The 23,869-nt window shown below is 36.5% G+C and overlaps 13 protein-coding genes and 7 pseudogenes across 20 annotated transcripts, besides 5 other annotated features; 10 read left to right on the plus strand and 10 right to left on the minus strand.

Annotated features, from left to right (window-relative positions):
• The first annotated feature begins 801 nt into the window (after positions 1–801).
• TVAGG3_0202900 lies at positions 802–1,849 on the plus strand (annotated as a pseudogene). The gene has a single exon. A coding segment is annotated over exon 1 (1,048 nt).
• A 502-nt stretch (positions 1,850–2,351) lies between these two features.
• TVAGG3_0202910 (DNA/RNA polymerases family) lies at positions 2,352–2,810 on the plus strand (the record flags this gene model as incomplete). Its single annotated transcript, XM_051226356.1, has 1 exon — positions 2,352–2,810. The coding sequence occupies one exon, from the start codon at positions 2,352–2,354 to the stop codon at positions 2,808–2,810; it is 459 nt and encodes a 152-aa protein (XP_051111342.1).
• A 22-nt stretch (positions 2,811–2,832) lies between these two features.
• TVAGG3_0202920 lies at positions 2,833–3,077 on the minus strand (annotated as a pseudogene). Its single transcript has one exon. A coding segment is annotated over exon 1 (245 nt).
• A 30-nt stretch (positions 3,078–3,107) lies between these two features.
• Positions 3,108–3,370, plus strand: TVAGG3_0202930 (annotated as a pseudogene). Its single transcript has one exon. A coding segment is annotated over exon 1 (263 nt).
• A 783-nt stretch (positions 3,371–4,153) lies between these two features.
• On the minus strand, positions 4,154–4,738 carry TVAGG3_0202940 (uncharacterized protein; the record flags this gene model as incomplete). The annotated part of the gene is made up of 1 exon (XM_051226357.1): positions 4,154–4,738. One exon carries the CDS (start codon positions 4,736–4,738, stop codon positions 4,154–4,156), a length of 585 nt encoding a protein of 194 aa, XP_051111343.1.
• A 702-nt stretch (positions 4,739–5,440) lies between these two features.
• TVAGG3_0202950 (uncharacterized protein) lies at positions 5,441–6,019 on the plus strand (the record flags this gene model as incomplete). The annotated part of the gene is made up of 1 exon (XM_051226358.1): positions 5,441–6,019. The coding sequence occupies one exon, from the start codon at positions 5,441–5,443 to the stop codon at positions 6,017–6,019; it is 579 nt and encodes a 192-aa protein (XP_051111344.1).
• Positions 6,020–6,047: 28 nt separating this feature from the next.
• On the minus strand, positions 6,048–6,248 carry TVAGG3_0202960 (uncharacterized protein; the record flags this gene model as incomplete). Its single annotated transcript, XM_051226359.1, has 1 exon — positions 6,048–6,248. The coding sequence occupies one exon, from the start codon at positions 6,246–6,248 to the stop codon at positions 6,048–6,050; it is 201 nt and encodes a 66-aa protein (XP_051111345.1).
• A 290-nt stretch (positions 6,249–6,538) lies between these two features.
• TVAGG3_0202970 (uncharacterized protein) lies at positions 6,539–6,675 on the plus strand (the record flags this gene model as incomplete). The annotated part of the gene is made up of 1 exon (XM_051226360.1): positions 6,539–6,675. A coding segment is annotated over one exon (137 nt), but the record flags the coding sequence as incomplete, so codon positions are not given.
• A 178-nt stretch (positions 6,676–6,853) lies between these two features.
• Positions 6,854–13,284: a mobile genetic element.
• Positions 6,930–7,634, plus strand: TVAGG3_0202990 (KilA, N-terminal/APSES-type HTH, DNA-binding family; the record flags this gene model as incomplete). The annotated part of the gene is made up of 1 exon (XM_051226361.1): positions 6,930–7,634. One exon carries the CDS (start codon positions 6,930–6,932, stop codon positions 7,632–7,634), a length of 705 nt encoding a protein of 234 aa, XP_051111347.1.
• TVAGG3_0203000 lies at positions 8,186–8,621 on the minus strand (annotated as a pseudogene). The gene has a single exon. A coding segment is annotated over exon 1 (436 nt).
• On the plus strand, positions 8,658–9,108 carry TVAGG3_0203010 (annotated as a pseudogene). The gene has a single exon. A coding segment is annotated over exon 1 (451 nt).
• Positions 9,970–10,807, minus strand: TVAGG3_0203020 (uncharacterized protein; the record flags this gene model as incomplete). Its single annotated transcript, XM_051226362.1, has 1 exon — positions 9,970–10,807. A coding segment is annotated over one exon (838 nt), but the record flags the coding sequence as incomplete, so codon positions are not given.
• Positions 11,876–12,412, minus strand: TVAGG3_0203030 (protein of unknown function, DUF4106 family; the record flags this gene model as incomplete). Its single annotated transcript, XM_051226363.1, has 1 exon — positions 11,876–12,412. The coding sequence occupies one exon, from the start codon at positions 12,410–12,412 to the stop codon at positions 11,876–11,878; it is 537 nt and encodes a 178-aa protein (XP_051111349.1).
• A 218-nt stretch (positions 13,285–13,502) lies between the features above and the next one.
• On the minus strand, positions 13,503–14,348 carry TVAGG3_0203040 (protein of unknown function, DUF4106 family; the record flags this gene model as incomplete). Its single annotated transcript, XM_051226364.1, has 1 exon — positions 13,503–14,348. A coding segment is annotated over one exon (846 nt), but the record flags the coding sequence as incomplete, so codon positions are not given.
• Positions 14,349–14,422: 74 nt separating this feature from the next.
• Positions 14,423–15,205, minus strand: TVAGG3_0203050 (protein of unknown function, DUF4106 family; the record flags this gene model as incomplete). The annotated part of the gene is made up of 1 exon (XM_051226365.1): positions 14,423–15,205. One exon carries the CDS (start codon positions 15,203–15,205, stop codon positions 14,423–14,425), a length of 783 nt encoding a protein of 260 aa, XP_051111351.1.
• Positions 15,206–15,541: 336 nt separating this feature from the next.
• Positions 15,542–17,149, minus strand: TVAGG3_0203060 (annotated as a pseudogene). The gene has a single exon. A coding segment is annotated over exon 1 (1,608 nt).
• Positions 17,150–17,158: 9 nt separating this feature from the next.
• Positions 17,159–17,632, minus strand: TVAGG3_0203070 (protein of unknown function, DUF4106 family; the record flags this gene model as incomplete). Its single annotated transcript, XM_051226366.1, has 1 exon — positions 17,159–17,632. A coding segment is annotated over one exon (474 nt), but the record flags the coding sequence as incomplete, so codon positions are not given.
• Positions 17,633–18,097: 465 nt separating this feature from the next.
• Positions 18,098–19,069, plus strand: TVAGG3_0203080 (uncharacterized protein; the record flags this gene model as incomplete). The annotated part of the gene is made up of 1 exon (XM_001291929.2): positions 18,098–19,069. The coding sequence occupies one exon, from the start codon at positions 18,098–18,100 to the stop codon at positions 19,067–19,069; it is 972 nt and encodes a 323-aa protein (XP_001291930.2).
• Positions 19,070–19,082: 13 nt separating this feature from the next.
• Positions 19,083–19,169: a mobile genetic element.
• Positions 19,083–19,169: a terminal%2Cinverted (terminal inverted repeat of Maverick-3 transposon ID:TVAGG3_0203090).
• A 913-nt stretch (positions 19,170–20,082) lies between these two features.
• Positions 20,083–20,182: a terminal%2Cinverted (terminal inverted repeat of Maverick-3 transposon ID:TVAGG3_0203100).
• Positions 20,083–23,869: part of a mobile genetic element that runs on past the window's edge.
• TVAGG3_0203110 (protein of unknown function, DUF4106 family) lies at positions 20,794–21,451 on the plus strand (the record flags this gene model as incomplete). Its single annotated transcript, XM_051226367.1, has 1 exon — positions 20,794–21,451. A coding segment is annotated over one exon (658 nt), but the record flags the coding sequence as incomplete, so codon positions are not given.
• Positions 22,049–23,104, plus strand: TVAGG3_0203120 (annotated as a pseudogene). The gene has a single exon. A coding segment is annotated over exon 1 (1,056 nt).

Genomic DNA, 23,869 nt, shown 5'->3' on the forward strand with positions numbered 1-23,869 from the left:
ACCGACTTAAAAACAACAACAACCAGTTGAAACAAACCAAACTAAAATTTTTTACTGAGATGAAATGACCGAAGAAGTTGAAACGGTAGATTTGACACCACAAACAAAAGTTCAGAACCATTGTCAAAACCTGTCAAAGAACTTACAGATGAAGAGAAAAATTCAATATAGAAAGTGCCAGGTCTGGAAATACAAACCCTAACTATAAAGTCACTTTTCATAGAAATGGAACGGCTAGTATCTCAAAAAAGAAACAGACTCTCACAAATAAAATATTGAAGTCTGAAGGAGCTTTCGAGACAACAGATGGAAAAGTTTACTTCACTGACCAACAGTTCATTATAGAATCATCATTGACTTAGAGTCAAATATAAACTTTACAACAACACAAAAGTTGAAAGGAAAACAAAAACAAATGGCATATGATATTTATGAAGATGTTGACGACACAATGTTAAGTGAAGTAAAGTCAGAGGAACCGAAAAGTGACGAAAACCGATAGAAGAAGAGAAACCAAAACTGAAGATAAACCAAAACAAAAGTTTAGTTTCCAAACTAAACCAAGTCAACCTTCATTATAGGGTTGGGTTGGCGTCAAAGACTTATGGCAGCAGGCGGTTATGTTAAGTAAAGAAAAAACATTTTTTTATTTTTATAAAAATGCCCCCATATAGAAAGGATAGAAAGTCTGCTAGAATAAAAGAGTTGACAAAGATATGGTTGGAGAGTTTCGAAGAATTTTAAATATAGGAAGGGAAGACCCATAAAAGTCTATGACAAATGGCTGGTCTTCGCTACGAAATGGATTTGGAAACAGCACGTGCAAATTATCCAAACAGACTAGAGAGGTTAGAAGAAGAACGTCTTATGGACATGCTTTCGATGTTAGTGAACCTCAAGTTGAAGGACACGACGGCTTTGCCAGATTCTACTGGAAACATGACGAACAATTGCATCCTTTGAGAAGGAAAAAAGGAAAAGGTGAAGACGCACATGCTCCCATGGAAAGAACAAGATATGCATATGAAAAGTATCGTGAAGTTAGAAGTCAAATTACATCTGGTCGAACCTTTACAGTAAACTTTGACGAAGGAAAGAACAAAGAAGGCTTCATGGGTGTACTTGCTGCCATACAAGACGGAAATAAGAAAGGATACAATCTCAGATTGACCATAACAGATTTGGATGGTCACATTTACTATGCAAATGGCAATGAACAAACAGCTGCAAAACTTCTTGACGCTTTCAAGACTACAAAGAGAGAACAAATGTTTGACTCCGACTCAGACATTTTGAATGCAATTGAAGGAATTGCAAGTGTCAAGTTCGAATGGTACCAACCTAACCCTCAAGCAGTCAGACAACATGCTGGATACTTCCCCTTCATAAATAAGTCTGACATTGACTTGACAAGGTATGGAATTTACAATTCAATTGAAACAATTGTCAATGAACCTTGTATTCTTACATGTCTCAGGAACTCTGGTCTTGTTTCAGAAGAGAAGATGAAGTATCTTGAGTCATGTGTGAAGACAAGGTACATTCTCAGAGGTCAATTGGCAAAAATTGCACCGTTGGCAAATGTCAATATCCGAGTCAACATTCCGACTGAGAAAGGTTCTTCACATGACGACTATGTTGTTGAGTTCAATTTACCATGGTTGAAGATTGTAATTGTCCACAACCACTTCATGTTGAACGAAAGTCTTACAAACCCATTGTTCGGAAAAGGCAAGTGCAATATTGTCAGAGCTGTAAACATTCTTTTCGAGAAAGGTTTGTTGGAACCAATTCCAGATGACAAGCTGACAGAAACTTTTGTACCAAAAGACGAAACAAACTTTTCACTGTTAGCAAGACCAAAAGTTGTTCCAGACAAAGTTCTAGTACAAAAGAAGTACACAATTCCAAAAGGAGTTGGATTGTTCGGATACCAACCTGAACCAGAAGAACTTCCAATGAGGTTGCAAGAACTTCAAGATGCTATAAACAAACTTCCATTGAGACATCCAATTGACGTCAAATTGTATTGGAGAGCATCTGAGTTAGGTCAGAAGGTTTTATATGAAAACAGGTTGCTTCGATGATGTTATGAGATAACAGGAGAAGCTTCTCAGAAGATAAGAGACTCACTTGAATTTCCACAAACTGGACACAATTGGTTGCGACAAGTTCGACTCAAACGAAAAGATATACTATGTCGACCTTAACGCTGCATACATGAGGTTTGTCCAATATATTCCGACTGGAATTCCAAACGAAGATGGTGAGTTCCCGGAAGGAACTATACAGTTGGAAAAGTCATACAACAACTGTATGATATTAGGAAAGCTTCAAACCCCAAACTTGCAATGACACTCAAATTGCTTATGAATTCGACATGGGGATATTCCATTAAGAAACCTCAAGAGATGAAGAGTAAACATTATGAGAAGGTCGACAACTTTGTTGAAAGGTTTTCTCCTTTTGTTTTGAAGTACGAATTCACTCAAGGTCAAAGTGGCTTAGTAACCACATTAAAACCTATTGTCGAACATTGGTCTTACCCTCAGTTCGCAAAGGCAGTCCTTGACAACTACAACAAATTCTTCTCCGAAGTCAAATCGAAAGTTGTGGTTTACTATGAGAACATTGACGCACTCATGACGAACGAAGAAGGATACAACAAACTCATTGAAATGGGCATGGTCGGTGAAAAGATGGGTCAATTCAAATTGGACAAAATTTTCACCGAAGTTCATGTCCTCTCCAAGCGTAAGTACTGGGGCATACTTGAAGACGGCACAGAAATAAAACATTGCATGAAATAAAAAAATTTTATTCGAATTTGAATTAAAATGTGGGAATTCTTGGGAACGGGAAAGGCTTATTTACTTGAGGAACAGGTAAAGGTGGTGAGGTGGAGGTGGTGGCAACCAGTCCATTTTATATTCCTTCCTAGCTAATTTCCGTTTAATTTCATGGTCGCCCTCGGAGTCTTTGAATCGGACAGGTCGAGTTACACCATTCTTGGTCTCAAACTCATATATAACCTGTTTGTCTGTATTTTCGTCGACTATGGCACGAGACACGAACATTGACCAAACGGACAAAAAGTGTCATTTCGGATGGTCACGCAGCCAATCGCATTCGAGCACTTCGAAGAAGCCTTACGTTCCAAGGGAGAGGGTGTCTGGTGCAAGGCAGAGGTCATGAAACTCTACGAGCAGTACATCCTCAATGCCTGGGAGGACAAATCGTCCTTGGATTGGCAATTCTACCAACTCCTCTGGGACGACCTCCTACGCAACTGGGATAACGAAAGAGCCCAATTCAAAGGTCGGGAACTAATTTTCAAATTACCCTTAATTTAACATACTTATCCAAATAAACACCTAAATTTACTTGGGGTTTCCCCTAAAATAAAATTTTTTTACTCTTAGAACCACTCGAGGTTCTCCTTACGGTTGTTGAGCTTGTCACCGTCAATGTGTCTGACCTTCGTCTTCTTGCCTGGATTTGGAACCCATTGAATTGCGACAAGCTTGCCCATGGAGATTGAACCGCGATTCCGAAGGTTAAGGTTCAAGTGTCCCAAGTTGTTGAGGACTGGGGTAAGAACCTTGCCTGTCGCCTTGTTGCGGATTTGGTATGGGTAGGGTTGGGAAATTTCGTAACCGTCATCGGCAACAAGGGTTGCCCATGTAGCGCTTCAGGAAACTTCTTCGTGTTTCTCTTCTTCCTCTTCTTCCTCTTCTTCCTCTTCTTCCTCGACAATTCCTTCTTCAATTTGGTACTCACGAAGTACGGTGTTGCATGTTCTGTCCTTTCCGAGTACCTTCCAGATGGCGTCTATCTCTTCGAAGAAACGGTAGATGAGTCTGGCAAGGTCTCGGTTTTCTCTCTCGTAATTGCGCAAGGTTTCCGTGAAATTGTTCAGGACTTTCTCATTGGAAGCTTGGTTCATGAGGACATTGGCTTTGAGATTGGTTATCTCTTCCATTAAGATACTTTGGAGAGTCTTAACTGGTGTTTGTCAGATGAGCTTTCAATTGGGCAATTTGAATTTGAACTGGGCGCTTGTCTGGCAACCTTGAAAGGACATCTGCTATTGTGTTCGGCTTCGGTGCTTGTTCGGACATCGAAAAAATGAAGTGGTTTGAGAATGGCGGTTTTACTTCAAAAAGCTTGTTATGACAGTTATGTCATACAACAAGTTTAAAATAATATCTTGTTCTTCTTCTGAACGTTTGTTGTCTCTTCCGATAAAAGTTTCGAACATGAGAACCAAAAAACGTTTTTTGAGATTGCGGAAGAGTTCAGGCAAACGTTCATATTCTGGATATGTTGGGAGCAGTTCAAAACATCTGAGCTGACTTTCGGACAAAATTGGGACAATGTCAGAAAATTCATCTTTGGTCGGACTGCTTGAAGGTAAGTCCCTTACATGTAAGTAGCTCTGGTAAAGTCTTCTCATTTCTGCTAACTTTTGGAGTATAGCTTCGTAGTTTAGAAGTTTCAATTTTAATTGTCTTATTCCACTCTTTACTTCTAAACGGTAACTATCCATGAGGTCAAGAGTAGCTTTGGTAGCTTTAAGTGGAGCTATCTGTTCCTTGACTCCTGCAATTTTGGTTGCAATTGTGATTTGAGCTCCTTCAAGTTCGCCGTCTATGTCGTTCTCAACGTCTTCAACTATGGCTTGAAACTCTTCATCGGTCCATTGAGATTGGTGTGGGACGAATTTAACTTGCTTCATTCAAAAAATGAAAAAAAATGTTTTTACTCTAAACGTTAAGGTTTACTGAACTGGTTGGATGTCGCCTTCACAGGTTATGTAGAACGGCTGACCCGAGAAGTGAAGGAGACCCTTGAGAATTTGGCTCATTCTTGGGAAAGGGTTCTCCTTGTTTGGAAGTTGTATCCAAGGACGCTTTGCAAAGAACTTGAGAAGAGCTTCTTTCTTTGCTTGCTTTATGCCATCGTAGGCTGTCCCGTCTGGTATTTGAATTGGAATTCCAGTCGAAGTCTCGAGATTCAAGGCAGCCCTTCCCGTTATCCAACCGCTAACAAGCTTGCCTTTTACATTCTGCCTGAGGAAGTCTTTAACAAGCTCGTTAATTTCAATTAGGTAAATTGCCTCGTCGGTAGGTTCGACCTCGACCATTGCTACTGTCAGAAAAAGTACTGCTACTGTCAGTAAAAGTACTTCTACTGTCAGAAAAAGTACTGCTACTGTCAGTAAAAGTACTTCTACTGTCAGTAAAAGTACTTCTACTGTCAGTAAAAGTACTTCTACCGTCAGTAAAAAGGAAAATTTGAGAGGGTTTTCGACGATAAAGTACTTCTACTGTCAGTAAAAGTACTTCTACTGTCAGTAAAAGTACTTCTACTGTCAGTAGAAGTACTGCTAGTAGCAGAGATTTTTATCGTTGTGGTCCGACGGTTAAGCCACAAACGAATGTCCGACGTCCCACCAACTGAGTCCATTCCCAAACCAGAGGAACCTAAAGCACCAGCCCCTGCACCTCAGTTCCAGCAAGTACCTCCACCAAATTACTACCAATTTCCACCTCAAGGTTACTACCAATTTCCACTACAAGGCTTCCCGAACTACCCTCCTCAGCCTATGCCTTACTTCCCCAACCCTTGGATGTTCCAGCAAGCTCCACCCCAGCAATTCCAATCTCAATCCCAATCGAAGAGAGACCAAGAGTTCGAAGAAGGTCTGAACCGTTTACGCAAAGATTATGCCACAGCCCCTATGGAAGACGACAGGCTTTCAGTCTCTTCCCTCAAATCGACCGATTCGACTCGTACCACAGATTCGGTTCGTGACCGTGAAGACTACCTCAAGCAGTCTGAGAGACTCTTCATCCTACAATCATTTACAGTTGGAGCTCTCAAGAACATGCGCAATTACGAAGGTCAGACACCAGCTGGAGACCGCAAAACAGACGTACTCGCAAGAGCCGTCCAGCTCGTCAAAACAAAGACTGAGATAGTCGACTTCATTCTTGCAGCTTGCCCATACAAGTAAAAAAATAAACAATTACGAGTTAAACTTTTTATTCTTTCTTTTCTGAGTTGTTTAGAGCTGGTTTCTCTTGTAGAAACCTTTCGTACTCTTCCATGGTCATGCAATTGCGAATTTGGTACGCAATTCCAGGTTCGTTGTTTTTGAACCTTATGTATGTAACGCTTCCATCCTCCTCAGGGAAGTAAGCTGCTAACATCTGACCAAGTTTTCTCGGTGACTCGGAGCTCATTAAAAATGTCACTTTTTAAACGTTAAGTTTTTAGTCTTATTTTACCCTTTGTTTACCCTTTGTTTACCCTTTGTTTGTCAAGGTAGTATTGGAGTGCAATTTCTCCAAATTCTCTGTGTCGGAGTTCTTCAGCATTTTCCAAGGTGTTCCTGGAGAACTCAAAGAAGTTGTCAAGAACATACTGCCATGCTGCTCTTCTGAGTTCGTCGGTATTTTGGAAGTGTTGCACCTTCGAGTCTTCGGACATGAAAAAATGACACTTTTTCTATTAAACCGTTTTGGCATTTCTCATGAGTGAGTATAGTTCTGCCGAACCATTGGAAGAGAAGAAGTACCCTTGCTGGCAAAAGACAAAAATAGTTGCCTTAGTTGTCATTGCAATTGTACTCGTAATTGAATTCATTGTACTTCTCTTCACGTACATAAAACTCAGCAATGGTATTTGCTTTAAGAAGCTACCATCTTACTAAGACTAAACACTTAGATTTTTCAAGCTTGACTTTTTTACAATTTGAATTTTGTTGCTGAATTCAGTAAAAATATAATTTAGGGTAGAAGGTTAGATCTAACCTCATTTCTACCCTCATTTCTACCCTCTTGAATTTTCATGAATTTTCCCGAAATAAAAAATAAAGTTATTTTTATTTTTTTTATTTTTTTATCCGGAATATAAAGACAGATATGTCAACAACCGAGAACACAACAACAGTTATAGTCCATGAAGCTATAAATGAAGAATACGAGTACATACAGTTTAACAAACAATTGCGTCTAATTCGTTCGGTCAAAGACGATATGTACCAAATGCAAAGTATTTTGACTGCATGTTTTGCTCCAGATACCAAACACGCAGACGATTGGTTCAAAAACCGAAGCACACAAGAACTTTTGAGTGAAATTTCTCTAGACCGAGAATTCTCGGCCTTGCATAAAACACATGAAAATCGTAAAAATTTGCCAATAAATTTAAGAGGATATTATGTACATAGACTTCTTGTAAATGCTGTTGCAATGTGGGCTTCGCCTCGTTATGCTTGGTATATTTACAGACTTCTTGACGAAATTCATAGACAAGAACGTGAAGAGCTAGAGAACAAGCTTGAAGCAAAAGACAAAAGCATTCAGAAAAGAATACCACGTTCGGTACCAAAAGGAAAGGAAAAGAACTATAAGTATATGATTTATACTGAAGAGATGGAAAATGAAGAAGACAGAGATATGGTTATGTTGCATTTAGTCAGAAGAAACAACAAAAGCTTTTACGACCTTGCTAAGATTTACAAATCTGACAGAAATTGGTTCTATCGCGAAAACTTACCGATTTCAATGACCCCAAATGAAGATGTGAAACAAATAGTTCAAGATACGTTACCTCAAACACACTAGGATATTAAAGGTTGTACAATACTTACCTTCAAAGAAGACTTACCGCTACTGAAGGAAAAAATAACAGAGTATTTTGACAACTTCAAACAAGCAGAGTAAATGAACTCTTTATTTTTCAAGCTTGACTTTTTACAATTTGAACTTTGTTCGTAGATATGAATTCTGAAAGAAGTATGAGGGTCTTGTATGACTTTGTACTTCTCCCATAGTTCATGTCTGTCAAACTTACCTGCCATGGACTCTTTCATAAGTTCCATGAAATCGTCTTCGGACAATCCGGGGAAAAGTATAATGTCAGTAAGTATTTTTTAACATCCTTACTTAAACTCTTTGCTGTCTGTACACATATTACGACTGAGATGTTAAAGTGTCTGAGCTTCTTAAGAATTCGACACATATCTTGTTCTCTATTCTTAAGCAAAGGATGAGAAGCAAAGTCATCTAAGATAAGAAGACACCTATGAGGGTATGTCTTCCAATCGTAAGATTGCAATTTCTTCGAAATGTATTCTATCTCTTTCTGTTTGTTTCTGAAGTGTTTCTTCTCTAATATTCTCTGCATTTCCTCATTTGGGTCTTTAAACTTAGAATTTATATACTCATTTATAGCATTGTACTTCAAAACTCTTCTTTGGTACTTCTTTATCCAATCCAACAACTCAGAGTCTTTATACATACTAACTTAGACTTCTTTATAATATCTTTGAACGAATTGACGGTTTGGTCAAATTGACCAGAAGTACTACAAATGACTACTAACTCATAGAATGGGTTCTTCTCATCTAGTTCTTGTTGTTGTGCAGCCATTTTAAGATAAGTGAAAGTCTTACCCGACCCAGGTGGTGCAATTAGACCTGTTATACCATTCTGAGCAAATAAGAACTTGTCATGTATAGGCTTTATCTGAGCATTTTCTAACTTCTTCTTGTTCTTGTTTAAAACATTCTCAAATTTCTTGTCAATGTCAGCAAACTTTTTTTCTAACATATTTTTAGAAAAATTAAAATTTTTATCTTTTAGAAAATGTCTAGCGATTTCGCTATCTATATTCGAGACAAGCTTTTCGACAGCAAAACATCTGTCGACCATAAAATCTTACATAGTGTAAACAAGAAAGGTGAATTTGTTCTAAAGTTTTGTTTCTGGGAATATGACAAGAACCATAAAACATTAAGCAGAGAAGTCTTAAAATTTGTCAATGACAGACTTGTTGACAGAGATGACGCCTCTTGGAGAGATGAAGTCCAACAAAACTTCTTAGAATGCAAAGAAGACACATGCGCTGTTCTTGAAGATGAAATAAAAACAGAATAGATGAGCTATTAAAGGACAAAGAACTTTTACATAAATATGGTTGCGCCAAATTTGACATAACTCCACCAGAAAAGAAGAAGAGAGAAAAGAAGAAAAGAAAGTAGAAGAAGAGAAGAAAGAACCTGAACCAGTTCCAGAGAAAAAGAAATTTGACATGTAAAAATAAAATTTTATTTTTAGAACATTTCTGGGTCAATGTCAATGTTCTCTTCCTCTTTAGGAGCAAACACTGGCTTAGACTCTAAAATCTTTTTACCCAATTTACCTTGAACTTCAACTATCTTAGACTCATAATATTCATAGTCGTCTGCTTTCTTTGGTTCATAAGGTATAACAAGTTTGTATGCTTTGCCTTCTTTAAGGTTTGAAAACCTTCTGTCAAAACTTCTTTGACTGCTAACAAACCTTCTATGTCTAAGTCTTCAAATTTCGCACCATTTTTAGTCACAATAGCAAACTTAACTGGTTCGATGTTCCAAACTTTGCTGAATGAAGACTTTTCAAAATGGTAGAAGTAAACATTCAAATATGTGAATGGGTCTAGTTCTTCTTTAAGTCCTGACATGTACTTATTTACTGAGATGAATTTTGCCATCTTTTCTATCGGATAAAAAATATTTTTTTTAAAATTTACTCAGAAAAAATTTTCTTTGTATATACACCATTCTGTACGTCTAAAAGACTTTTGACATTTGCCAAGAATGTTCGTTTAGACGCTGTCATATAACCATATTCTTGACAATTTGTTTATACGAATCGTACAATGACCTTTCATCTAAACACTCAAAGTCAGTTTCATCTATGAACAGTTCATATACACTCTTGTTTGCTTCTAACAATGTTTGTCTCTCTTCGTATGTGGAATTTGTCTTGGATTGAACTTTGAAATATCTAATGTCATAAAATATGAGAACAGTGGTTGTAAAAGTCAGATGTCAAAGTTTCTGCTAAGTCGTCAAATATTCTGTATCTTGCATATGAGAATCTGACGTTCTGACAACTACATATCTTCTGTCAGAACTTTCTAACTTCATCGGAACAGTATTGTTTGAAACCATAATGAAGTTTGCAACATTCTCACAAACTCTTGAGTCTTTATACTTTCTTTCAACAACACCAACTTTGTCTGTTATAAGACTCTTCAAAGCATCTGAGTTCAAAACTTTTGTTGTATCTATACTTTGAAGTTCATTGCAAACTATAAGTTTCATATTCTCTATTGAGGAGTTAAACTTGCCACAGATGTTTTCTAAGTTTGTCATATTCGGATTCGAATAACCTTCTAACAGTTTGCACAAAATATCTGTAAAGAAAGTATTCTTACCAGTTCCTTGTTTTCCAATTATAATGAGAGCAGTTTCATTTTTAGCACTTGGATGTTGTAAGATATTTGCAAACCAACATAAGATATACTCATAGACTCTTTCGTTTCCATTGCATATAATTTCTTTGACATGGTCTAACCAAGCTTCTATAATATTTTCTTTCCATTCTACTTGTTCGTATTTATATCCAGTGAAGATAGAATAGAAGTTTGGAGAAGGTGTATAGAACTTTATACCAACTGAAAAATCTTCTAACTTTGACAATAAGATATCCCAAGCATCTAACATCTTCATGCCAACTTGTACAACTTTTATTTTCTTAAGTTTCTGTCTACATTCTTGTTCTGAAACTATTGTTGCTCTTGGTTTGTTAAAGACTACATCCCATTCTTTCATAACATAACATTCTGGGGCAGAGTCGACATAAATGACTAAACGTTTCAAATTCTCGACTGCTTTGTTATAGTCTCGAAATGGACACATATTTCTGAATGCTTGGAAGTCATAAAAATCTGAAACATCTATTCTGTACATTTTTATAAAAATAAAAAATATTTTTTTTATTCTTGACTTTGTTGTTGCATTTGTTGCATTTGTTGTTCTTGAGCTATTTGTTGTTGAAGTTGTTCTTGTAATACAATACTTTCACCAGTTGCATCTTCCAATTCGAAACTTTCTGCCGTCATTGACAAATACATAGGACATAAAAGTTTTACAGGAACAAAGTTTGCGTCAACTAATGTCAACGTTATACTTGCCAATGTGTTGAGTTCACTAAGGTTGAAAATTCTGCATTCGAATGAACAATAGGCAAACAGCAGAGAAAGTATTGTTTATACGCATAAGTATCTTTTGGTCATAATAGTTTCTGTCGACATTCGAATAACACTTTGAACCTAAGTTTGAAACAATATATAAGATTGGTGTGCTTAATGTCAATGGAATAGACATTCCTTGTATGACACCTTTTCCTGTTATAGGAAACTGTTGGTAGTAAAAACCAGAAATAAGTTTTGTATTATAGCTCATATCGTTTATAGTAAACTCAGTCGGACATCCAAACATAATGAAACCTGCTCTAGTTGCAGCACATGTTACACCCGTACTTAAAGTATTAAATAAGTCAACAAAACCTGTTGGTGGTATATCTGAGTAAGTATCTTCAAAGGAGTATTTTTTACCATTCACAACAATAAAGTCTTCTGGTGTCAAAAGAGCAAAACAGGCTTTAGTCGTCATTGTGTTTAAGTTAGTTTACAATACCGTCCTTGAGGACTTTGTAAGTTTGTTGTTATAGAATTATATGACTCAGGGTTTTTAGTCGTAATAGTATAAACCATTATATCTTCTGCCATTTATATATATTTAAAAGTTTTTCTGAAAGTGGAGAAGAACTTCATCTAAACTTTCACATGGCGTTTCTTGAAGTTCTCTGTCTAAGAAGTTCAAATATTTTGTAAAGACATAGAACTTTCCTTTGTCTACACGAACAAACAAAACAGGGTCTTTCATATCGTTCAAAAGTGTGTAAAGTCCTTTACATGAAATAAAGTCTATATTATTTTTCTTCAAACATCTTTCAAGAAGTTTTGACATTTTTACTTAGCAAATAAATTTTAATGAAATGTTGTGGTCGTCAAATATTTTTATGACGTCTGGGAAACTATACTTTAAGTTCAACGTTTCACCTCCTTTCATAACGTATATCTTGTCAATGACATTATATGAAACACCACAGCAACTAATGTCGGGTTCTATTTCTTTGATGTTTATATCGTCTGCCTCTGTCAAAAGTTTCAATAGTTCTTTCAAAACTTCATGAGGTGCAATGACATATGAGTTCACTTTTACAGGGTTGTGTTCGACCAAGTTTAACATTATACTTAAAGCTTGACAAATCTTCTCCTGAGTTTGAAGTTTGTCTTTCAGTTGTTGGTAGTCGTTTCGAATATCTGCAACAGAACTTAAGTCTCTGCTAACTTCAGGATATGTTGGTTGTTCTTTTACAGGAACAATTGTTATACCATCTTCGTCTTCGTATGGTTTCCCCACTTCAACATCTCTGTCTTTGACATTGACAACAACACTTTGACTGTTTGTTTGAGTTGGTGAATTTAACTTCACATCTGCCACCGCCATTAAACCTTTTGAAACACTTACGCTTCTATTTTTCGGAAATGACATTTTACTTAGAATAAAAAGATGGACGTATTCGAGTATCTCTTCGAATTGAAGCAGAACAAAGTTTACACACACAAACAATACAAATACATTGACAGAATAGTTCTTTATACAAACAATGGTAAATGTTATAGAATAGCAGTCTTTGCTGAACCAAAATATTTTCATAAAGCAAAGAAAGTTGGTATAACTGAAATGGTGAAAGTTCTTGAAGCAGACAAAAATATAACTTCAAAACTTACAGATATTTCTAAAGGAAGTTTATCTACAATATTATGTCAAAACTGGCGTACTGTCAATATTTGACGGAGAGAAGTCAGTTCAAGAACAACTTACTGACCTGCTGCCAAAATCTGCTCGATGGAAGCTGTCGTTATGCCAATCTGAGGAGCCCCAGCAGGTTTCATCGAACGAATCTTCAAAAGAGCATCTTCCGTGAAAAGTGCTATTGGTTTTGTAAACTTCTTTGCTCTCAGTTCATCTGGACCGTCTCTGTCACCAGTATATTGTATTTGTACAGTACCAACAGTTGAAATACCACCCATAAAGTCTTCTGAGTCAGCAAATGGAATGCCAAGCCAAAAGTTTGAACGGTCTCCATTTGTATATTGAGTTTTTTGACCTCCTGTATGAGTCCATACTTTCACATATGGCATAATAGAACTTTGCATTTCAGGGTTAATGGTTGTTGTGAAGTTGTTGTTAAAGTTCATAGCATCTAATGTCAAGTTGTATGACCTCATATCCTCAACTGTAGAATATTCTTCTCTTGGATAATATTTGCCATCTATGTTTATATGATATTTAATACCGGGTTGTAGAAACAAGAATAGTCATTTATAGTTCGTCTGAACAGTACAAACATAGTATCTGCATGTTTCATTGCAGTTGTTAAAGCAATATCTGTTCTTGCACCTGGGTCAGCACTTTGGTTTCCAACTTCACCTGCAAAGTCTTTGACAGATATTTGGTGTATAGGGAACATAAGTGGAACTGCAATATATTTGGCAGCTAAAGCATTTGAAATATCTGGGTCCAACATATAGACTGCAAGTCTGCTTTCTATTCTCTTGCATTCAAATTTTTCGCATGTGAACTTAACTGGGTCCCAAGCAGTTCCAGCAGCATTGAAATAATAGTTTACTTCATTGTTGAAGTTTGAGAAACCAAAGTCTAAGTCAACTTTGTCTTTGCAAAAGTCACAGAACTTGGCTCCACCAGTTCCAGCTACAGTAATGCTGAATGGGTCTTGTGTTGGTGCAATGACTAAGTTATTTTTGCTTGGAGTAAGTTCAATAGAAATTTTTCCTGCCCAGTTTGGCAAGTATCTTAAAAACCTGAAGATGAGGAAAGATGACAAAGGAACTCTAAGTTTCAGTTTTACTTTAGTGGCAGCAGTTCCATCTGAACCAGAAAGGTTAACATAAACTCCTGGAACGTTAGGGTCAAGTCTTCTTATTTTCTCAATATTTGCATACTGGTCTGTTTGTTCTCTAGCTTGTGGTTGTACTGAGTTTCTCAAAGCGAACCATTCATAGTTTGCCCATGTTACTGTTTGAACTAAGTCAGAGTTAGAATATATCTTATATCCCATGAAAACTTCTGGAGCATATTGGTATCCGACATAGAAAATTCCATTGCAACCTTTCTTGTCAGACAACTTGGCAGAAGGTTTTATTTCAATGTCTTGTTCCACGTATAAGAATGAGTTGTCAATAGAAATAATATGAAACCTGTCGCAAGCAATATCTACTGTTGTTGAAGAACCTTCTCCAAACTCACCTACGTTTCCATAAGAAACAGCAGTTGTATATTCGTAAGTTCCAGGAACTATTTCTGACCTTCTAATGGCATTGTCGCATTCGTTATACCATTCGGAAACATTTCCGTTCATGGCATCCAAAACTGTTGGCGTTATATTCTGAGCGGCGTACATTTCATATGGGTAAAAATATAGAATAGTTGGATTTATATATCATAATAGAACCCACTCGTACCAAGCTTTACTTTCTTCCTGACTGAGTTTTGTTGCATCTTTGCCTCATGTTCACCTAGTATGTTGTAAATTTCCCATGTCCTTTTTGCCTTTGGGCTCTGGTCGCCCATCTCAGGTAACCTATATCCTAGAAAGAGTTTGTCATAGTCTGTATTTGAGTCTTCGCGTATTGTTTGCATGACTCTTTCCTGAGTTTCCGGTTCAAGCTCTTCAAACAGCGCTTGTCCATATGGAATAAGCTCGTTTCCAAATATATGTTTTTGTAGCCATTCTGGTTTTCTTTCCATGTTACCAACAATATCTTTTGTGAATGGGAAAGCTTTTACCCAATGTTTCAGTCTTGCGTCATTTATTTCTGTAGTTGGTTTTATTTTGTCAAGGAACATGTTTTTCAATACTAACATTTCATTTGGTACTGTCCATTTGAGTTTTCTTAAATATTCATCCCTTCTCGGTTCATTGTCTGCAAAGTAAGTTTTTATGACATTTTGTAAACTTTCGTTTGCAAGGTCATGTACAATAGGTTCTCTTCCTTCTCTCTCCCTAACTTTCTTTCTAAACTCTTCACCAAATATACCATCTCTATGGTTCTGTGTAGTTCTTTGAGATAAATGTTCTAGAACGTCAGGTGTTATATTTCCATCAGCCATGTTCATTTCATACTGGTCCAAAATATCTGCATCTTTCATATCTTTCAATGGCATTAAAGCCGCGCTGAAAATACCAGCTACATCTGGTTCACCATTCACTTCCATTGCGTCTACAACTTCTTGGAATTGTGGTTGTAAGTTTATGAACCACCTATCCGGATTAGCTTTATGACCCCATCTCATTGTAGTTCCATCGTCTGCAGAAACAAAAGTAGGTTTGTTTCCATATTGGCTAGGTTCTGAATGAACTTTAAACAATGTTTCATTTCTATATGTTTTGTTGAAATTTAACCTTTTATTTTCACCGAGTTCATCCAAAGATTGAACGTTATATGCTCGTAAGTAAAAAGGATTGTTGTATTTGTGTACATTTCTTTCAGTTCTTCCATTCTATGCTGGATATTTTCATCTGATGTTGGAGTCTTTTGTATGTCGGCGAACATTTTTCGATATTCTTCTACTATGTCAGCTGAATTTTTCTTAGACTCTTGGAAAGATTCCATATTCTCCGCATACTCTTGTTGAGGGTCAAGATTTTTCGGCTGTTCCAAATCTTCATCTAGTTCTGTGAAGTTAGTTTCCAAAGGAGGACTTGTTGTTTCCTTCAGGCTCTTCTAGCTGTTGTTGCTGAACTATTTCTTCCATGTCTGGTTGTATCTGAACTTCTTCCTGTGGAGTTTCTTGTACCTCATCTGCTGGCATTTCATATATTCCGAGACCGTTTTTAAAAGTTCCCTATCTAAGTCATCCGGATTCATAAACCTTTCTTCTTTCGTTCCGTCTCTATTTTTTACGCGTTTCATGAAGAGAGTTGAATTATCATTTAGCTCTGACACCAAATATCTCGGAGTAAATTCATCATGTCATTTGGATGATATGCTATTAAATCATATCCCTTAGCGAGCTTGTATTTTCCAGGTTTGAAATTATATCCATTTGGTGCTGAACCATAAAGCTAAATAGGTTCGGGTCAGTATTTCCTTCCTTGAACTTTCTAATAGCTTCTTTATATCTGTCACTAAAGTCAAGAGTATCTGGGTAACCATAGTCTTCCTTAAGCATTTTTAAGAATTCTTGGTTTCCTTGTTCTCTACTTCTTTTATGTCCTTGCTCTGTTTGTGGTTGTTGCTGTGCTGGTTGTGGAGGTGGTTGTGGTGCAGTGTTTTGAACTGTTGGTTGTGGTGCAGTGTTTTGAACTGTTGGTTGTGGTGCAGTGTTTTGAACTGTTGGTTGTTGTGTTGGTTGTTGTGTTGGTTGTTGTGTTGGTTTTGGTGCATGCCTGTGTCTGTGTCCATGTGACGATGTAAATGTTTTAGGTAGTCCTGGTGCAGGTGCTTCTCTTGGAGGGTTTGGTGGTATATAAGTTCCACCAGCTGGCACATATGTTCCATCTGCAGCATAATGTCCTACCTGACTTTTCGTTTTTAAGAAAGCATTTACTAGGTCTGTTTTGGTCTGTTGTAACTCTTTTTCTTGACTTTTCACAACAGTTGCTCTAACGGCGTCATAGGCACTTTGAACTGCCTGTCTCGTTGCTGCATCTGTTATTTTCGTCATATTTTGTGCTACTTCTCTTAACTCTTTGTCGAAACCTTCAGACTTCAGTTTCTTTCCAGATGAGAAGTCGTTCACTAGTTTCACCTTACTATGAAGAGCTTCGAAGGCGTTCTTAAAGTCAGCATTCATTAAAGCTTCATTTGAACTGTCTTCATCCGCTTGTATTTTTGTCCTTATTGACCCTATAAGTTGGGCTGCTTTAGCGTTGGCTTGAGCATCTAACCAGTCATTATTAGCTTTTATATATTCTGCGCTTTTCATTGCCTTTTGCATGGCTGCGTCGTTATTTTTACTTTCTTGTGCTAAGTTTTCATACTGTACGGTTTGGTTTTGCAACTGTAAAAGTTTTTCTGCCTTTACATTTGCTTCAACTTCTTTTTTATACTCATCGCTATCCATATATGTCTTCAGGGCTTTTTGTTTTATTTCTTCATCTTTCAGTACTTTATATTGAGTAGTATGGTTTTTCAAATTTATAACATCTTGTTCCATTTTTGCTACTTCTGCTGCTTTTTCTGACACTTTTTTCGCATATTCCTCTGTACTTAGTTCTTTCAGTTGTTCTTCTTTCTTCTTTTTCTCTACGTTTAACTCATTGAGTTTCTTTGTGTGTCTGTCATATTCTAGTTTCTTTTCGTTTTCACTTATTTGTTTCTGTATGTCTATGTTTGACTTTTTGACATCTGTTATTTGATTTTTGAGTGAACTCAAATTCATTTGACTTTGAGGGTTATAAGCTGTTCCGTCTGCAGCTCCACCATAGCCTGCCATTTTCGCTAAAAGTGCCGCTCTTAAACCTCCACTCTGTGCACCAATAACTCGGTTTAAAAGCATAGGGTTGCTTGACATTTGTTGCAACATAGTGGGGTCATTCATCATTTGTTGTTGCAACTGTTGTTGTGGTGTCAGTTTTACTATTGGATGTTTCAATGCTCTCTTCCTCTTACGTATATTCTTACGTAGCTTACGTGGCATTTTAAGTGAAGTTAAAAAGCGGTTTTTGACAGATGTTTATATGACACTTTTTGTTCAGCACAAAAAACTACTCGGTCAAAGTGTTGTCAGTTTTGTAAAATAACCGTCCTATCTCATTCTATAAGGGGAAAGGCTTCTCAAAGTATACTTCCTTGGAACGCCTGTAACTTTTCCTGTAGCGACGATAGACCCTTACTTGTCCGGACAAAGTTATACTATTTTGAGTGCTCTACAAAAAAGTCAACGGCGACGACTCTCAAAAACCGTTGTGTAAAAAGTTTTACCGTTGGACAAAAAAGTATATATAGAAAACAAAAAACGTTTATAGTTCATTCAATATTTGAGATGGAACGGTTTCCAACGGTAACTATTAAATAAAATAAAAAAATAGAGGGGGTTACCGTTGACGAAAACGGTTTATTCAAACTTTTCTATGAGTCCGAAAAAAACAGTTCATTTTTCATAATGTACGCGTCTCGAACAGTGAAGCCCAATTCAATAGAATACTATCTCGAAAAACAAGAAGCTGACACTGCTATTCAGTCTTTAATACAGAACCAAGCTCAGGAGAACTCAAAAGACTCCCAATTCAAATCGACATCCAATTCGAAGCAATTAAAACTTGACTCGAATGTTTTAAAACCACAGCCCGCACGAACAAATACAGCTCTAAGAATAGACCAAAGAATACCGAACAAAGAGTTGAGGTCAAGATTGAAATTACAATCGGATGAGTATTTTTCCCTTAACAACCAGGGAAATACTCCATATAACCGTATCTACACAAATACCGTTAAAGAAACAATAACGGCATACACAAAACTCTGTCAATTGGTCCCCAACCAGGACCAATTGACGGACATTATATGTTCCTACCTTCCCATATTTGCTGAGTGTGTGGAAGGTAGGACATTGTTACAAGCTTGCTTACGTATGCCACCAAATCTCCGTCAACAATTTGCTCAAATTGTACATGAATTTAAAGCTTTTAACAACGGATACGATGAAGATGAAGTAGCAGATGAATTTGGGGAAGAAAAAACATTTTTCCCCTCATATAATACGCCTGCAACAGTATTTCCTACTAATGAATTTCACAACTATTGTGTCGTTCATTTAATTGTTGTGGATATGCCCACAGGTGAAGACATTCTCAGTGGTGACTTCATCGAAGTCTGTATCAATACAGAATTGGGAGAAGATGAGTTGCACAAATTCTCCTACGTCGAACATATATTCAAACCAGCACACCAACTCTTTATCGAAACTGAAATAACACTCACACAAAATATGTCCATCTCATTTAAATCCAAATCAGGACGTCCATACAGAATTTGGATGAACTACGTCCTCCTCCACTACGCCGACGATGACGAAGAAGAGGAAGAAGAGGAGGAGGAAGAAGAAGAGTCCTCCGAATTCACACCAGAAGACTAAGAATTTTCCGAATAAAAACTTCATTTATACTAAACATCTTCGGGGCTAGAGGGCACGAAGTGCCTGGAAGCCCCACTACCTTTTTTTTTTTTTTTTTTTTACATTGGCCCTTACCAGCAATTGAAAACTATTTTTCATTATCAACAATTACATTACTCCGAGTTATTCATCAATCAATGAAAATCGATATATAGTCCATACTTCAATTTACAATATTGGCAAGTCCAATTTCACTTGGCATATTTAACTCATATAGAAAAACCAGTTGGAATCGGCAAAATTATCTTTAATTCCATACATAAGAAAAAAAAATTATAAAGTTCTTCAATAATAGCAAACTAATAGTTTAAATAGATTTACAAGTATCGCCCATCTACTTTTGATATAATTCACATATTAAATGTAGAAAACTGGTTTAAAATAAATATTTCAAAAGTTCGAAAACGATTTATGAAAAAATAACGTGATGACATTTACTAAATTTGCTCTGTATTAAAGTATCGATGATAGAAAGAGCATATTTTGTAAATATTTCAAAAATATTTAAAAGTCGGAGAAATTGTATTGTAATGTACTATAATTATGTTACAAATCCGATTCAATACTAATCCTTCGCTATTAAAGTTGTTTTGAGAAGGATATTCTCTAAATTCTTGATAAATCTTTAAAATCTAGAGTAATCGTTTTGTAAACTTAACAAAACTAAAATGTATACCAATAGATTGGCATTTTCTACGTTTTCAAAGTGAGAGAGTGTAAATTCTTTTTTTTTATCCTATTAAGGTTTTTAAAAAATTTAATTAACTTAATTTATATGATCTGAAATATATGACAAGTTAATATGGAGAATTCTTTCAACCCAATTTCAATTTATTGAATTTTCTATTCGAATTCAAAAATTTTCCCAAGAAGAAAAAATAATTAGGAAATTTAATATGTTAATACATAAAATATTTTATTTATTCAAAGAATTCAATTTTCTATTGGATCAAAAAACTTGTGTTAAAGTTCGTAAAAAAAAAAAAAAAAAAAAAAAAAAAAAAGGTAGTGGGGCTTCCAGGCACTTCGTGCCTTCTAGCCCTGAGGATGAATGAGTATAATGAAGTTTTTTTTTTCTTGGGGGATGGCTTCCAGGCACTTCGTGCCTTCTAGCCCCCGAAGATGTTTAGTATAAATGAAGGTCTTATATATACGGGTCTTCCAGGAGCTTTTCACAAATTATATATGTTTTCATGTTTTGTCAAGACTTCTTCGTAAATGTTTTGTCAAGACTTCTTCGTAAATGTTTTGTCAAGACTTCTTCGTAAATGTTTTGTCAAGACTTCTTCGTAAATGTTTTGTCAAGACTTCTTCGTAAATGTTTTGTCAAGACTTCTTCGTAAATGTTTTGTCAAGACTTCTTCGTAAATGTTTTGTCAAGACTTCTTCGTAAATGTTTTGTCAAGACTTCTTCGTAAATGTTTTGTCAAGACTTCTTCGTAAATGTTTTGTCAAGACTTCTTCGTAAAATCAGACAAAAATAATGTTTAGGGTAGAAGGTTAGATATAACCTCTTTTCTAACCTCTTTTCTACCCTCTTGAATTTTCAAGACTTCTTCGTCATAGGCACGGAGATAGGACGGTTATTTTACAAAAATGACAACACTTTGACCGAGTAGTTTTTTGTGCTGAACAAAAGTGTCATATAAACATCTGTCAAAAGCCGCTTTTTAACTTCACTTAAAATGCCACGTAAGCTACGTAAGAATATACGTAAGAGGAAGAGAGCATTGAAACATCCAATAGTAAAACTGACACCACAACAACAGTTGCAACAACAAATGATGAATGACCCCACTATGCTGCAACAAATGTCAAGCAACCCTATGCTTTTAAACCGAGTTATTGGTGCACAGAGTGGAGGTTTAAGAGCGGCACTTTTAGCGAAAATGACAGGCTATGGTGGAGCTGCAGACGGAACAGCCTATAACCCTCAAAGTCAAATGAATTTGAGTTCACTCAAAAATCAAATAGCAGATGTCAAAAAGTCAAACATAGACATACAGAAACAAATAAGTGAAAACGAAAAGAAACTAGAATATGACAGACACACAAAGAAACTCAATGAGTTAAACGTAGAGAAAAAGAAGAAAGAAGAACAACTGAAAGAACTAAGTACAGAGGAATATGCGAAAAAAGTGTCAGAAAAAGCAGCAGAAGTAGCAAAAATGGAACAAGATGTTATAAATTTGAAAAACCATACTACTCAATATAAAGTACTGAAAGATGAAGAAATAAAACAAAAAGCCCTGAAGACATATATGGATAGCGATGAGTATAAAAAAGAAGTTGAAGCAAATGTAAAGGCAGAAAAACTTTTACAGTTGCAAAACCAAACCGTACAGTATGAAAACTTAGCACAAGAAAGTAAAAATAACGACGCAGCCATGCAAAAGGCAATGAAAAGCGCAGAATATATAAAAGCTAATAATGACTGGTTAGATGCCCAAGCCAACGCTAAAGCAGCCCAACTCATAGGGTCAATAAGGACAAAAATACAAGCGGATGAAGACAGTTCAAATGAAGCTTTAATGAATGCTGACTTTAAGAACGCTTTCGAAGCTCTTCATAGTAAGGTGAAACAAGTGAACGACTTCTCATCTGGAAAGAAACTGAAGTCTGAAGGTTTCGACAAAGAGTTAAAAGAAGTAGCACAAAATATGACGAAAATAACAGATGCAGCAACGAGACAGGCAGTTCAAAGTGCCTATGACGCCGTTAGAGCAACTGTTGTGAAAAGTCAAGAAAAAGAGTTACAACAGACCAAAACAGACCTAGTAAATGCTTTCTTAAAAACGAAAAGTCAGGTAGGACATTACGCTGCAGATGGAACATATGTGCCAGCTGGTGGAACTTATATACCACCAAACCCTCCAAGAGAAGCACCTGCACCAGGACTACCTAGAACATTTACATCGTCACATGGACACAGACACAGGCATGCACAACAACCAGCACAACAACCACCTCCACAACCAGCACAACAACCAACACAACAACCAGCACAGCAACCAACAGTTCAAAACCCTGCACAACAACAACCACAAACAGAGCAAGGACATAAAAGAAGTAGAGAACAAGGAAACCAAGAATTCTTAAAAATGCTTAAAGAAGAGTGTGGTTTCCCAGATACTGTTGACTTTAGTGACAGATATAAAGAAGCTATTGGAAAGTTCAAGGATGGAAATACTGACCCGAACCTATTTAGCTTTATGGCTCAGCACCAAAACGGATATAATCTCAAACCTGGAAAATACAAGCTCGCTAAGGGATATGATTTAATAGCATATCATCCAAATGACATGGATGAATTTACTCCGAGATATTTGATGTCAGAGCTAAATGACAATTCAACTTTCGTCATGAAACGCGTAAAAAATAGAGACGGAACGAAAGAACAAAAGCTTATGAATGCGGATGACGTAGATAGGGAAATTGTTGAAAACGGTCTCGGAATATATGAAATGCCAGCAGATGAGGTACAAGAAACTCCACAGGAAGAAGTTCAGATACAACCAGACATGGAAGAAATAGTTCAGCAACAACAGCTAGAAGAGCCTGAAGGAAACGAACAAGTCCTTCCTTTGGAAACTAACTTCACAGAACTAGATGAAGATTTGGAACAGCCGAAAAATCTTGACCCTCAACAAGAGTATGCGGAGAATATGGAATATTTCCAAGAGTCTAAAAAAAATTCGGCTGACATAGTAGAAGAATATCGAAAAATGTTTGCCGACATACAAAAGACTCCAACACCAGATGAAAATATTCAGCATAGAATGAAAGTACTGAAAGAAAATGTACACAAATACAACAACCCTTTTTACTTACGAGCATTTAACGTTCAATCTTCGGATGAACTCGGTGAAAATAAAAGGTTAAATTTCAAGAAAACATATAGAAATGAAACATTGTTTAAAGTTCATTCAGAACCTAACCAAGATGGAAACAAACCTACTTTTGTTTCTGCAGACGATGGAACTACAATGAGATGGGGTCATAAAGCTAACCCGGATAGGTGGTTCATAAACTTACAACCTCAATTCCAAGAAGTTGTAGACGCAATGGAAGTCAATGGTGAACGAGATATAGCTGGTATTTTAAGCGCGGCTTTAATGCCATTGAAAGATATGAAACATGCAGATATTTTGGACCAGTATGAAATGAACATGGCTGATGGAAATATAACACCTGACGTTCTAGAACATTTATCTCAAAGAACTACACAGAACCATAGAGATGGTATATTTGGTGAAGAGTTTAGAAAGACAGTTAGGGAGAGAGAAGGAAGAGAACCTATTGTACATGACCTTGCAAATGAAAGTTTGCAAAATGTCATAAAAACTTACTTTGCAGACAATGAACTGAGAAGGGATGAATATTTAAGAAAACTCAAATTGACAGTACCAAATGAAATGTTAGTATTGAAAAACATGTTCCTTGACAAAATAAAACCAACTACAGAAATAAACGACGCAAGACTGAAAGATTGGGTAAAAGCTTTCCCATTCACAAAAATATATTAGTTGGTAACATGGAAAGAAAACCAGAATGGCTACAAAAACATATATTTGGAAACGAGCATATTCCATATGGACAGGCACTGTTTGAAGAGCTTGAACCGGAAACTCAGGAAAGAGTCATGCAAACAATACGCGAAGACTCAAATACAGACTATGACAAACTCTTTCTAGGATATAGGTTACCTGAGATGGGCGACCAGAGCCAAAAGGCAAAAAGGGCATGGAAAATTTGCAACAT

The sequence above is a fragment of the Trichomonas vaginalis genome, chromosome IV, assembly GCF_026262505.1.
Source record: "Trichomonas vaginalis G3 chromosome IV, whole genome shotgun sequence".
Taxonomy (NCBI): Eukaryota; Parabasalia; order Trichomonadida; family Trichomonadidae; genus Trichomonas; species Trichomonas vaginalis.